At 36.0% G+C, this 15,289-nt stretch overlaps 1 protein-coding gene across 1 annotated transcript in view; it reads right to left on the bottom strand.

Moving 5' to 3' along the window:
• ARAP2 (ArfGAP with RhoGAP domain, ankyrin repeat and PH domain 2) overlaps positions 1-9,636 on the bottom strand; it is a gene marked incomplete at its 3' end in the record, with an annotated part of 100,816 nt that extends 91,180 nt beyond the window's left edge. The window contains exons 1-3 of the mRNA XM_009641067.2: positions 8,610-9,636; positions 1,684-1,754; positions 679-758 (exon numbers count right to left, since the gene is read on the bottom strand). Of these exons, the coding sequence (XP_009639362.1) occupies positions 679-758; positions 1,684-1,754; positions 8,610-9,508 (1,050 nt within the window). The remainder of the gene's footprint in view (positions 1-678; positions 759-1,683; positions 1,755-8,609) is intronic.
• Between the last annotated feature and the right edge of the window lie 5,653 nt (positions 9,637-15,289).

Genomic DNA, 15,289 nt, shown 5'->3' with positions numbered 1-15,289 from the left:
TCCTACAACAAAAGTGACTTTCTAGGTATACGGCAAGTTTAGGGGATGCATGAAGAATATCAAAAGTCCGGAGAACTTTCATATATACAACTTAAAAAGGTATGGTCAAAAGTGACCATCAGATCATCTAAGCTAATATGTAAGCTGCTTTCATAGGATATACAGAAGCCTGTGTAGAGATGCCCAGTTTCAAGCTGCAATTATCAGAAGAGAGAAAAGCCACTTTTACCTTTACTCATCAATTCTAATGGTTATCCACCACTTAACCCCACAAAGTACTACAATATACCACTGTACCTCTTAGGTAAAAGGAAGGCATTGAGGCAGTCTGCAACTGCCTGTAACTGACTGGTTTGCATTTGATATGGCAGCACTGGGCATCAAAAAAAAAAAAGTGACAGTTATCATCTATCCTATGTTGTCTAAAAAACAAAACCAAAAAAGAACCAACCAACACCACAGCTTCCTATTTCTACTGAACAGTACAAAGTATATCTCCAGATTAAGAAAAGTCACTAGTCCACAAATATTTACACATTAAGTCTTTTACATGTAGAAGACTGAAAAGGTATTGGGAACTGAAAAAGCAGAGGAAAAAAAGAATTAAGGGCAATATAAATACATAGCTTGAAGATTAAAGCAAAGATAGACCATTTATATCCAGACTTCTCAACTTACTTCAGCATCTTTCAGGTTGTCACAAATAAAAGTTTCCCCATATGGAGAGATGATGTGTGGTTTTCCTTCCGTGAAAGTTTCTTAAAGCAAAAAAATAAAGGGTCATACAGTGCAATACTCTATTAATTTAATAATAAAATCAAGGAGGACACAGATTTTTCTGTTTGTGATTTCTCTGCCTTTTTCAGAAGAAATTTTGAAGATCAAGTAACAATTTCTCATTTCTAACTGGACTCCAGACACTTTTTTTTTCCCCCCTCAGGAACTACCTAGTCAGACACTACTGCTATTACTATATAATTTGGATATAAATTGCATACAGGCATCTTCTTCTTTCCTACCCTGCATCAAGTTAAAAAAAAACCAAACACAAAACGACTACTTTTGTTGCATACTTAGAAGCAATAGCTCCAAAGTCTCCTTTATTCTGACTTAAAAAAAAAAAAACACACACAAAACCTCATTTGTGCACAATCTTCATTTTGTGACCAAGTATTTGCTTGAAATTAATATGCACAACTTCAAACAAGACATACCTCTAGAGTATGAAAGAACTTTTGTTTACAACCGAGTGCACAAGACTTCCAAACTCTTCCAGTAAACTATTTAATACAGTTAATTTCCTGTTATTTCCTGGAGCTACGAGCACTAACAAATTAAGCAGCATTAGTCAGGAATACGCTCCTTATATCTTTCAAGAAAAAGCTAACCCTGCTTAAAAAATCTGGATCTAATCTTAGAAACTCAAAATACTGTAGTCTAAAAAAGTGTATTAAAATAAATGAAGTTTAAAGATTGGATTTTCTAATTTTCATTTTATTAGTTCATAAACAAAAACTAAGTAAAAAACGCATAAGTAGTTAAATGCTTTGCTATTGTATACATCACTTTTTCCAGATGCCCAATATTTCTTAAAATAAGTCAGTACTCATTCTAGACATCTTCTGGTCTGAGGTTTCTTTTTGATCAACGTTCAAGATATAAATATCATCATGCTTAACTCACTGTGTTGTGAAATGTGCTTCCCAGTGCAAGAATTATTTACAAGATCCACATTTCTTCTTTTCTGAAGGCAACTTGAACAAAACAAAGCACAAAATGAAAATATTAAGTGAAATTTCTCAGAAATGAAGCAAAAACATCTTATCCGAATAAACTACTAAACCTGTACGCAAATACAGATGTAGTCAATCTTAAGTCTTGGGAAAATTTCTGATTTAATTTAAAAGTCACCCAACAAGGTGTTTTCCTTCCTTTATAGCACTGAATACTTCTCTGATCCTAGCACATACCTTGAGTTTGGGGTTTTTCTGTTTGTTTGTTTTGAATTGACCTTCTGATACATTTAGGTTTCTGTGAAGCATGGAAATCCCCCACCCTTTACCTTCCCTTCTCCTTTACACTGATTACCAATGACTACATTTATAGAAGGATATACTATTAAAGTATAATTTAACATTAAGCTCAAAGGGAGCCTGGGCATGGAAATCCAGCAAAACATGCTCTCAAACACTCAAAAAAATTGCTGTAAAATTTTGATTTTCTAAGGTGCATTTTTTCCCAGAAAGTTTTCAATCTGAGCCATAAAAGATATTGCATTGCAACTGCCTGTGACTACCACTGCACATTTTGCAGACTGAGAAGAATGTACCCCACATACACAACAGAAAATTTTTTTTATTGTTGGTGTGCTGACCCCCAAGTATTTCAGCAATTTCATGTTAGCGGGACTCATCATGCTGCTAAAGATCACAATTTTTTAATTATAATAATAAGTCTTATTATTATAAATCTGTACTAGAACAGTTTTCCGCGAAGCTCTGATTTCCCCTGTTAACATGAAGAATTATTTATTTTTTCTGCTTGAAATAACAGTGACACAGATCCTCGTGCATCCTTATAGAATATTCATTGACAGGTAAATACCACACAAGATCCTTGAAGTTTAATCCATGCCTAAATCTGCCCCAAACAAACTATTAGATTGAATTCAAGACAGCAGCTGCAACTTATGAAGTTAGTTGACATTTCAAATGCTGTCCAGGTTATATCAATTAAGTTTCTCAATGATATTTTGTAAAATACTGGTTTTAGAAAACACAGGGCGAGTTTGGCCAGTGAAGGTGGACTGTGGCCTAGTTCCCATACTTATCTGTTTATTCTCCTGAGTTACAATTACAAAACATACACAGCAAACACTTTAAAGTCTCTGTTTGTTTTGCTAAAAATCTTGTAGTTAGTATTTTGAAAGTTACATTCACAAATTAACTTCATTTTTACTAACCTAATTCTAAAGAACCCGGTATGCTTACAAAAAAAAAAAAAGCCAACCCAACAACTAACTTTTTCAACACACACCAGATTTTTTGTTGTTAGGTTGAGGGTTTTTTAAGGGTATTAATAGCATTAAAATAAATTAGAGATACAGATAAGCAGCTTTGACTTAAAGAGCTTTTAAAATGATGGGTTTCTTCCTTATGTATAACAGTGAGTCATTGGTGTAGTTTCAGGGTGGATGGATTTAAAAGTGGGTAATGGTAATAAACACGAGTGAAGACAAATTCACTATGAAATGAAAAATAACAAATCAGCTTACAGAGACCTGCATTTTTTTAATTCATGTATTTTTCAGGACTTGTGTATTCTTTTCTGATTAGGTATCTACATGTACGTATACATGGAAAAAAAACCCTGCTGATAAACAAACTATAGGGTTTTTTTCCAACAAGCAAAAATAAAACCTTTTTTTCATTTTTGGAAAACAAAGTTCTGACTAACGTCAAGTAAAAGCTATCTCAAGATACAAAATAAATGAAGCAAGTTTACTCTGAATATCTGCTTGAAAGATTATGCATAACAAACAACATACAGTGCAAACTATAAAATGCTAATAACTTGTCAATGCTCAATAGAATGCTTACATAGTTATTGTACAAATTCTATGCCTGGGTTAAAAGACAGAAAAATACTGAAGACTTCTTTGGGGGCAAATAAGATTGAAAAAAACCTTGTATCTACACCAATCCATGGCTTTCCTTAACCATTTTCAAAATTTAATACCTCTTGAGATTAATGATCTTTATTTTGCTCTTGAAAGGAAGGTTAATGCAAGCAGTCTGCCAATCACAAAGTGTGCCAATTTTACAAAGACATAATAATAATTTCAATTAAATTATCACTTCGTTATAACCGTGGAGATTAAGACCCACTATTTTTATCTATGAAGAGGTACCGGATGAGGCTCAGGGTGCATACTCTTCCCCACCATCCTTTACTTACACATAAACAGGATGAAAGGGTGTGATGAGGCAGTGACTGGTCTTGCTAAAGGCTGAGAGACTGGAAAGGTGAGAGCTTAGCGCTGAGCTGGGCTGTTTTATTCAATATACTCCTGTCACCTCACAAATAAACTGAGGGAGAGGCCAGTGCAAGCAGTCAGTGCTTCGGGGTCTACTGGCATTCATCCACTGGGCGTTTTAAATGAATGAAGCTTTTGTTTTGTTTTCAAACTCATTCAAAACATGTTTTCCTTTCTATCTATCTCAAGACCTAACCCACCCATAATGCAAACACGTCAAAAGCACTCTAGCACGCTGTGTTAGAGCTTTGGAGTTCATAGACTGCTTGCAGAGGTAAATTAATGGTGATGCTTGACCATAGAAAAAGGGAGGGGGCAGCTTCTCTCTCCTAAAAAATTTGCTCTGCGTGACAGAACACAGAGTAGAGAGGCACAGCAGCACCAGCTTCGGTGCCTTAGTAGCAATCTTGACCACTTATATGTTAAGAAAAGGAGTCTAAAGAACATCAGCACCAAGCAAGAAGTTTCCACCACAGGATCTACCAGTTGCAGAAAATGAATAGTGCCTGCTCACGCCAAGCATCATGATCTATTTTATTTATTTCTGTTTTCCGCCAAATGCAGCATATTTTCCAGAACTACTTTTGGTCTATTTCTTCTTATTTCTCTTAATAAAGAATCAGAGCAATCCCACTACTGAACAATGCAAGTAACAAAGATGGGGGATATGAAAAAATCTAGAAGTATATAGAGTTCGTCAGCCTTAAATTTTATCTGTATAGCAACCTGTAGAACAAACAGGTCTACCATGTTACAAACCTGCTTAAGCTTTTTGTTTGAACAGATGATGCAACCGTAGCTATTTCACCTAAGTGTGGCTGTGAAATTACATGATCCAAAGCATCCAAAGCCTCTAAAACTACCTCTGTACCTATTATCTTTAATCTTGTGCTAAAGGCACATCAGTCGTTAGCTCCATCCACTGCATTACTTTCATTATTTTGTCTTACAAAAGCCTAAATTTTTCACTTGTGTATATGGGAGAAGTATCACAAGAGACCATGAAACTTCCAACTCACTATGTTTAACCCTTCGTTCTTTTCCACAGCTCGACTGGGGAACCATATTAAAAATTTAGGACTGCTCACTTAAATGCAGTCCTAAATGCAATGTCCTTAAATGCAGTTCTCTCTGTTGATACACAATTAGTAAAGATCACTCTAAAGGGTGACAACTTTGTCTAAAAAGACATTTTGGATGCAGTTTATTTCAATTTCAGAAGATTATTTGCAATCCCCTTAACAATTCCAGTGCTTTTAAACACCTTTAGAGTGATCCTTACTATTTGTGTATCAGCAGAGAGCACACAAAGTTATGATAAGCAGGAAAACCCTAGCTGACAAGAATCTAGCATAATTACACATCACTTCAATACTGATCAACCAAAACCACTACTAAAATCTGCACAATAACCCCATTATCAAGAACACAGTGTAACTGTCCCTTTTTTTTTTTCAATTCTGCACCCCTCAGTACTACAGTGATGCCACATATACTTCAAAGAAGAAAGAAAACCAAAAGATTTCCAACTTCTAAAATGCTGTGGTGTCTTAACAGCTGACAGCGTGCTTTGTTACAGGCAAGATCCAGGAGCAAAAGTGAGGCATGGGGAAGCGGATATAATTCCAAGACAGGCAAGCACATTATTAGTAATAAAAAGTGACGTGGTCCCAGCACTATTAAGGGGCACAAGGAGACCCACCATATGAACTTTTTGTGCCAGAAGGCACATAGGAGATCATGAGAAAAGCACTGCCTTGCATAAAAAATTAATGATTAATATCCATGCACAACTAAGGATTTCTCTGCCTCTCTGGAAAAGCCTTTGCACAATGTAATAAGGAAGAAACCAGCGTCTATCAATAAAAGTCAGTTGAGAATGTTTGCCTATGCAATTCTGCAAGACAGACATGATCTTTCCTGAGGTTAAAGATGCTGCAAGCTGCCATTTTAAAGTTCTGCATTAATTCTTTGCCTCTAAAAAAATACCCAGCAAGGTTATCAAGAATGTTTCTGTGAAGTTTAAGTTCTGGTTTGAAGTTCTGGTTTAGCCTTGATCTTCCTCAGACAGACTGCTACTTGTCCTTCAGGGTTTCCATATTGTTATAAAGATGAAGAAAATAAGCTAGAGCTCAAAATCAAAATAGTGGGTAATGAAGTTAGTGACCCAGTCATATATCAATCACTAAAAGACTGGGATGTGAAGGATTTACTTCAATGGTGGGAAGACTACAAATATAGCATATTCTCTCTACTGGATGATTATTTCTCAAAAGACATTAAGAGTAGTCTTTTAGTAGCTGGTTATTGTTATCTTTTAGGATGAGACACCAATTTCAGCTCGGCAGGAACAGCTTTATTATATGAAGTAGGGACAATCACTCTACAGAAGTTACTAACATAAAGCTACTCCTCACTGAAAGAGGTTTATACTTAAGTTTCAATAAGCACATTTTTTTTGTGATTTAGAAGGCATTGATGAAACATTTTGAAGGCACACAAAAAAAGTCTTAATTGTGCAAAGAATCTTTGCATCTCCATCTGTTCAAACAATTGCATTACAACATTTAATAGTGACTTCTTTCAATAATCTAAAAGAAACTCATAAAAGCTGGAAAAACTCTGCATTTAGGGCATGTATAAACTCGCTAATGATGTTTCTAACTGCTGAGATATGCAGATGAAAAAGACAAGATAAACACAAAACATTCTCAGACACGTCCCTTCCAGGCATAGCTAGTGGTTTAAAAAAAAAAAAAAAAGTGCAACCTCACGATTTGGATATGGCTACAGCAACAAAACTTTGCATATGCCTTTACATGAATTCTTCTTCTCTGTTAAAGACACTTAACCAGCATGATGCGTAAAAGCTTACAGTTAACAGAACCAGAAACATCACAAATTAATCTGTGCAGTGATACTCTTCATTTACACAGCCTGTAATATGTGATCAACTGCACTTTCAGTGCCTATTATTTTTAATATTAAATCAATATTACTTTTATTAAGATAAGCCTGGAGTTAAGTTCTAACATTAGACCTTTTCATCTGCATTCCATCATATTTTGACAAGACAAGCTACAACAACTGATGCTTATTCAAGACAGTAAGTGCTAGTCACTAATTTGTGGATTCAATTTATGAACTCAACCACTTTGAAGGAGGAAAAGTCCACACCCACATCACATGAATATTTTAAAACAAATTCAAACTCTCCTATGCAATTTATCAGAACAAACTTTACTGGACTCTATCCAAACCTATCCTCACCAATGCTGCACAGAACTACACTTATAAAGATTCCATAACCTCTGAAAACCTCCCACATCTATCCTTCCTACCCACCCTTTCCACTTTTTTTTTCCCCTGTTGGAATGCTTCAAAAATATTTGTATACTACAAGCATCATTAAAAGCTAAGGATTTGTTATTATGAGGACACCAGCACAAGCCAACACCTAATATTATAAACCGGTTGCATTCATTCTCTGAGTTAGCAGTTAAATGACAACCAGTTACAAATTAATCTAAGAGACATCTTGAAGGAAGTCCTTGCTTTAGACCCACACAGTATAAGATCATTTCCTCCTCCACAAAATATCCTATTCTAATTTAAAACAAAAAAAATATTACATACTTATATTTACATACAAATTCTACATGCTTTAAGGCCAAGACTTAAGATGCTTATGTAATCGTCTTGTTATACCCATGCGTGCAATTGTATCAGATACCTCCCACTTTCTTTACAGGGTGGTTACACCATACAAAGCGCAAAACAGACAAGAAGGATTTTCTAAGTTTTGCCCCACCTTTCAGATAAAACTACATTAATATGTGTAGGTACGTAAAACTTCTTATATCTTTCTTATAAGTTACATATATAAAAATGATAAACTTGTATTTGCCAAGAACAGTATCTCTTGAAATGTACAACCTTAAAAGTTACTAAGATATAACCTGAATACTTGTGTTTCGCAGTAACTGTTGTCTCATCATAAAACCAGATTTTTATACTTGAGGGTGAATTTCTAGCCCTCCTGAAATCACTATTTTGTCACCATTTTCCTGTGATGGATCACAATTTTATCAGAAACACTGAAGCTAAGGTCTAATTAATATTATTAGCAATGTTTTGGTTTGGAATAGATTCAACAGCTTTTTCTATTATTTTTTCAATCTTGGTTTTGTAACATTTGTGTATGTCCATTCTTCCTTATCTTAACAGCATACTGATTAAGTTTAAAAAAATGCTTGATACAGTTATTTTTAGCAAGGTTTATATCTAAAGCAATAAAGATTCATTTCTCTGAAAATAAGTAGATGCAGAGATGATTGGAGAGGTTATAAGGAAACACCATTCCCTTTATACTTTCATTTGTGCTTTTAACTTGCATTGAAGCTTAATCGTCCTTCAGTTAATCTGTCAGCATTCATACAAGATCCAATGCATTTACAACACACTTAGTAAAAAAAAAAATCCACAAAAAATGACATAAAAAAACCTATGAGAAAGCCCAAACTATAATTTCTACAATGACAGCAATTCCTCACTAGAAAGAAACAGCAGTTACCTTGATGAAGCTTGAACTTTACTCAATTCGGGTATTTCTGGTACAGGTCGATGCCTTAATATAAAAGACCGGCTTGCTCTTGGAAATACTTTAATGCAGTTTTGCGTACAAGAATCATATAAGTCATTGTCTATCATTTCTCCTTTAAACTTAAAGAATGGAGAATTTGGCTCACTATCAGATAAGTCATCCTCATCTGCAAACATCAGATGTTTGTTTTCGTTGTATTTTGTTTCACATGAGTGAACAAACGAAGAAGAAGGATCATGAAATGCCAAACAGCCAGCCAAGTGCTCATCAGCTTGGTATGCAGCAGCTTCTTCCAGCGATGTAGTTGGCTGCGTATTCATCTTCATACTTCCACTTAGATTGATAGCTTTTAGTATGCTGTCTGAATTCTGGTATAAACTAGAAACATCCAGATTTGTAAAGCTATCCTCATTCGCCTCCGATAAGTTTTGCTCTGCAAGTTCAAACCTTTCTTTATCAACATAAGCTCTGTTAAGAAGTTGTTCTGACAATGTTGCAGGTATCAAGCTAGTCCTATCTACACTTATTGGAGACTGCTGATCCAAGGATGAATATTGTTTCTCTTCTAAACCTTTCAAGTCTTTGAGTTTTAGATTTTCACAGAAAAGCGAACTTCCTTGCATTTTTGAAAGAGTGGTGTCTAACTGCTTAAGAATCCTTCTGCGGTGCCCCGTAGGCAACACTCCCATTTGCTGAAGCACGCTGTTAGTTATTCCCACGCAATCTGTCACAACATTATAGCCATATTCTTTAAAGTTGGGAAGATACTGCCCCAAGTTAATGTTGACCAAGAATTCTTCAATATCAGTGCCATTGCCTGTGGATGACATGATGGCAGCTTCATTCCGAATATTGCCACACACAGTCATGTAGAAATATGGTCAGGACACGTGCATATTCTCTGGCAACAAAGCTCTCTAAATTTGGTGTCAGCCAGCCAATGGAGAATATCCGTTTCTTCAAGTTTCTTCAGTTCAAACAGATATTTTTTTTTTAAGACTGCAAACCTACAGAAAAGAAAAAGGGCATTAAAAAAAATTCCCACCTGACTGAATTCACATTAATCTTGGATAAAATCCTGAAAGGCTCCCTATCATTTATGCAGTAATAATTTTAAATTCCTTCTACATGAAAATTTCAAGGAGAGTAAACAGCACAACCTCTCTGTCCTTTCGCCTTGGCCTGTATAAAAGAATAGAGAAATCAAAGTCCAAACTCAGCACAAGTAGTACAGTCTTAGAACATACAATCCTAGTAGCTAACGTTAAGATGAACAGTTAAGAGATGAACCACTTATCTAAAACACACACACTCTTATTACACAATATTCAGATAGAAGGGAGAGAAAAAGTGATCTAAGAGAGGAGCTGGAACCTAAAGTTTTCCTATTCCCACACTAGCACCAATTAACTACAGTTTAGGGCTTCTACTCCCTTACCTTCTGAGCCTCAAACTTTTTAGCACAGAAACATGCTTTTAATGGGAAAAAGGAAAAATTACTGGCTAGAGCATTCTATGTGAACTGTGGGTTCAAGCCCTCTTCATCTGGGAATCCAAGTGAACAAGTACCATAACCAGTAAAATAGCTTATAAACGTAGAATCACTTCGGGGGGGACGGGGACACGACATGGACACAGAAGGGTGTTAATTGTTTAAATAACTACAGTCAGAAAGCTATGGAGGTGATCAAAATGTGTCTTGCAGCTCAGGCCCTTCAAAGAACTGTCACAAGGGAAAACAGGTAACTACTCGCTTTTCAACTTTGTCAAGGAAGCACTTTTCCCTTGGCCACAAACAGTAGCAGAGGCATAACCCCATAGGCAAATTCTGGCCTCCACACTAGGGACATTTGGTATTCCAAGTGCCCATGACAGTTTTTCCTCTGTATTTTCCAACTCAGCTCTTACACTCTCCAGATGCCACCTATTTGAGTTCTTCTCTCTTTCAGGGCTATATCCAAATTCACAATTTACAAAACCCAAAGCAGATTGAGAAGCTACCATTCTGAAGGTGTTTGAGACAGCCTGAAATCACATCTCTTTAAAGAAGGTTTAAGATCAGCAGCAGTCAACAGGTTTTTTCACCTCCCTCTTCCTGTATACAGAGTAATTTGGCCTTAGGGAAACCTGCTGAGTGTAGCAGCTGTCCCGGCATGCAGGTACTAGCCTTAAGCAGCCTGGAAAAGAAAGAACAGCTTCAGTAGTACAGCGTAAGACTTAAGTAGCAGTTAGAAAGAAAAAAAAAAAAAAAAATCATATGCCCAGATTACATCCCTGGTAGTAGGTCTAGATACCTTATTCTTCAAAATATTTCCTGACAAAAAGGGCCTGACTTATGATCTAGAATTGAAGCTTGAAAGACTGCCTACTTTTGTACTGTATCAATTCCTCCAATAAAGGATAAAACCTCTTGCTGTAAGATTTCCCCAATCTCTTTTGAATAACTAAGTCGTTATTCAGAAAAGCAGTCATAAAGAAATCTTTATGCCCCTCCTCATTCCCCAAAGCCACACACAAATAAATAGAAATTTAAAATCACATACTGAATGGAGCACAACTTATCACTGCTACCAGTGACTGTACTTTCTTATGATTATGAAATAAATGATTAAATAACCCACTCAATCACTAGAAGTCCTCACTTGCAAAGTTTTGTAAATGTCTTTATTACTCCCACACATTCAAAAAGTGGCAATCAAAACCAAGGAAAAAACAAACCTCTTTATACTTACACCATATATATATACACATATATGTGATATAATGAAAGGGGAAAAAAAGAAGATGAACAAGCCTATATTTTTCTGGAAGATGTAAAAATGTAAACAAACTACTATGCATGTTCCATTATTTGAAATAAGTCTTTGGATTCTTGCTAATCTCTTTAACTTCATTTTTGGGGCAATATTTTTATCAGTTTTGATCACTGTGTACAACTCTGGGGAGTGACTTATTATCCTGAATATGAAATTCATACAATTAAAACTTTTTAGAGAGAGAACTCTATAGGCCAATCAGATAACCTCTTAAGAGAGATGAGGCTTGTTTGGGAATTAACCCTCACTAAAAGATTCCCAAGTCATTTAAATTCAAAAAGCCTTGGATTGAGCTGAAGTGATTAACAATCAGCTTTTACATTTAACTTTGTCCTTTCCCAACTTGCGTGCTTATCTAAGGACTCATCGTTCCTTTAAAAATTTCAGACATCAGCACTTCCTCAAGCTTTTCATGTAAGCCTCTAGCCGCATAAGATAAGATCCAACAGTATGGCCTCCACCCATCTCTAAACTCTGAAAAATACAAATATAATACACGGTCCCCTAAGAAGTTGAATATATATTCTGAGTACAGATTGAGAAATAACTAGGACAGAAATTACTAAAGTGGGCAAAAAGTATCAGGCAGGCACTCTTTGTGCCAGAGAACCGTCCTTCACATACCCATTAATGAAAAAAAAAAAAAAAAAACCAAAAAAAAAACCAAACCCCACAACCCACCCACCTGCAAAAGAAACCCAAACCCAAAAAAACCCACCCCACATGTTCAAGTATATAAAGCCCCTGCACATCAGTCTAAGCGCTTTAAAGTTGGAGTTGCAATTGCTTATCTCAGCCATTTCCACCTTCCTTTGCAGTTTTGGGTTTGGTGGTGGTGGTTGGGTATTTTCACCCTGAGGTGTTAGTGTTTATTTTCAGACAGTATCATTTTCTCAATCCTTCCACTTTCAGCAGTAACAAAAGTAACAAAAAAGACAATTAGGAAAGTAGCTTTTATTTATATATTTATAAATAAATATATATTTGTATATAAACATACACATTTATACCCACACACGCACTCTTTTTGGTATCTAAATACTGGTTTTTTATATGCTTGGCCCACACCTTATTCTGGAACACCTCCAGTGCTGTTACTTCAGGAACCCAAATAGCCACATATTGTCAGCTACTTGTAGCCTAACCAACCTCTGTATAAACCACGTAACAACACAGAGGATTACCTAGCACTGAACAAACTTTCTTTCCAAATTTGCACCGCAAAAAGCAATGGTTCTTGCATTTTATAAAGTAGATGTGTAGCAGACTGAGAAAGGAAGAAACTGCTTGCTGAGAAGACATTTTGACCACCAAATACCAGCACTGCTAGAAGCCGAAGCCCAAGCCATTTTTTATTTCTGTAGTAACCTATGGCAGAAGTTGTCAATGTATCCATCAAGATTTAGAAAGGCCCTGCTATACAGCTGGTTAGATACCAGTAAGTTCACAGGCACATGTATTTTGTGGGTCTGAGCAAAGGGTTAATGACACCCATTTGGTTTTGACTACTCAGACAGAGATTCAAGTAACAGACAGCTAAACAAATCTACACACATTGGTGAATGTTTGGATCGCTGGCTGGAAGATAAATACTGCATCATTTCTTATATTACAATGTTTTATCCTTAGTAAAGGCTTAAGCTCAAGACATATACAGAAAAGCAGGACGCAAGGACCACCTTATCCAACCTATTAATCTATTTCACTGTAATTAATATCAATTAAAAAAAGAATTTAATCTCCTCCATAGCTTTAATTGAGGAATAAGTCATAACAAACCCTAATGAATGTTCATACAGCATCAGATATGTAAGTGCATATAGATGAGATATACACATTTATATGCATACATTCACTTTCACATCCATATTTGTACCGCTAAGACAAGTTCAAGTAAACAACAATCATCAACATTAGTGCACATGGTTGCATACAACCTGTAAACCTAAACTTTTTCTCTCCGCAGCAAGGCAAAATAGATTTTACCCCACACTATCTGATAGAGATAAATATCAAAAAATAAAAGAAAAAAAAATTGACATTAATTTGGTATTGCTTAAATAAAGCTGATTCTTGCTGTACTATCATATTCTCCAATATAGAGTAACAAGACGAAAGTCATTATGCAACATGGTTACTAAAAACGGGAAAATGCTGTAGCAGTTATGCAAAAATCAAGCTTCTTGGAAGACACTTGACCATTCAATTTTATAGAAATAAGGGTAAAACATCTAAATTGCTGTGTGGAAAAAACAATGTAAGGGAAACCATCTGGGCTTTTCTTCCAAGAAAATATGTCTTGGCAGGGGAGGAATTGCGAGTTGTGTTGCACATCCCAAGCTTTATATGGGATCATCCAACTTTCTTCCATAGAAGATGATGTTTCTCACACTTCCTTTCAAACTGATTTTCACGTCCTTCCTTTTCCCATCTTATGGAAGGGGCTTAGACAAGGAGGTGCAACAACTCAGAGCGGCATAACAGCTCTTTTTGTTTTACTATAAGTGACAGCTAAATAGCACTAAAGAAAAATGACAACACTGCCAACAGAAAAACATACATAATTTTCAGGACCTTTCCTCACATTGAGAATAAGTACCTGCACCTAACATTCTGAAGAGCTGTATCAGTTGATTCTACGGTTCTTCCATTCTATGATTTTCAAGCCGGAAAGTCTTCAAGACAACACTTACTGGAAGACAGACAGGTGAATCTATGCCAAAGCAAGCAAGCAATACAACTTTTAATAATGAAACGTGTGAACAGTAGGATACAGCTGAATATAGAAACACTCAAGTGAGGCTCTTCTTCTCTTTTGAAGATCACTACAGGTATTAGCCTGCATAAAGTGTCAAACCTTTAGAAGTGCATGGCAAGATAATCACACTTTAAGCAATCAGTTCAACAAATACAAGCAAGTTCAGGCTTGCTCCCAGCTTCTGCTAAACCACATACTAGATTAAGATCCAAATAAAACAGGTAAAAAACCCAAGACAAAACAAAAACCCCACTACAACAGGACTTACCATGGAGCAGAACAAAATCTGCCAGTAGTGAATTTCATCCTGCCATTGTACTTGACTGCATACAAACTGACAAGATTAACAGGCCTAGAAAACGTTGTAGATCATTAAAGGTCTTTCCAAAAATCTACATAACACAATCAGCATACTGACTGTATGCTCAGAAAAAACCAAACCTAACACTCTCAAATGGCTTTTTTAAAGTGGTTACTTAATGAATTAACATTTGGGTCAACTCAGCGCAAGATAACTGATTGCAACAATTCCGATAGAACTGTTCCTCTTCCAAATGCAAGGAAGTTAGTAAGTGTAGTTCAACGTAGCGGATAATTACGAAATACCTTTAAGCACGTCCTCTGTCAAAATGTTTCCTTGGTTTTTTGGAGGCTTGGGGTTTTTTTTTATTTCAGAACACTTCTCTTCCTGCAAAAAGTTCGGCCACTTTCGCTACCTCGGAGTCAAACCTCAAAGTGCAAGAAATTCCAGTGGAACAACTTGCAGACAGTCTCCGGAGTAAAGAACGGCCTGGCATGAACAAGCAAACTAAAGGTGGAATTGGCTGAGAACACTTTAAAAAGTTGCTGGGGCAACACTTGGGTGCTGTATCATTCACTTTGTTTTTTCCTATCTAGGACATCCTAGTGGCTCTTTGACTTTCTCAAAGTGAACTTTATGCTAAAATTTCCAGAAATATACCAGCAGCTAACAAGAAACCCCTTTGTGGATAACTTCACAAAACCAACTCATAGAATAAATAAATACACAGTAATAAAACACTGTTCCTTAGTATGACATTTACATACAGACCGTT

The sequence above is a fragment of the Egretta garzetta genome, unplaced genomic scaffold (assembly GCF_000687185.1).
Source record: "Egretta garzetta isolate BGI_Z169 unplaced genomic scaffold, ASM68718v1 scaffold836, whole genome shotgun sequence".
NCBI lineage: Eukaryota > Metazoa > Chordata > Aves > Pelecaniformes > Ardeidae > Egretta > Egretta garzetta.
Note: the sequence above shows the minus strand (reverse complement) of the source record. Positions and strands in the feature narration are given on the sequence as shown.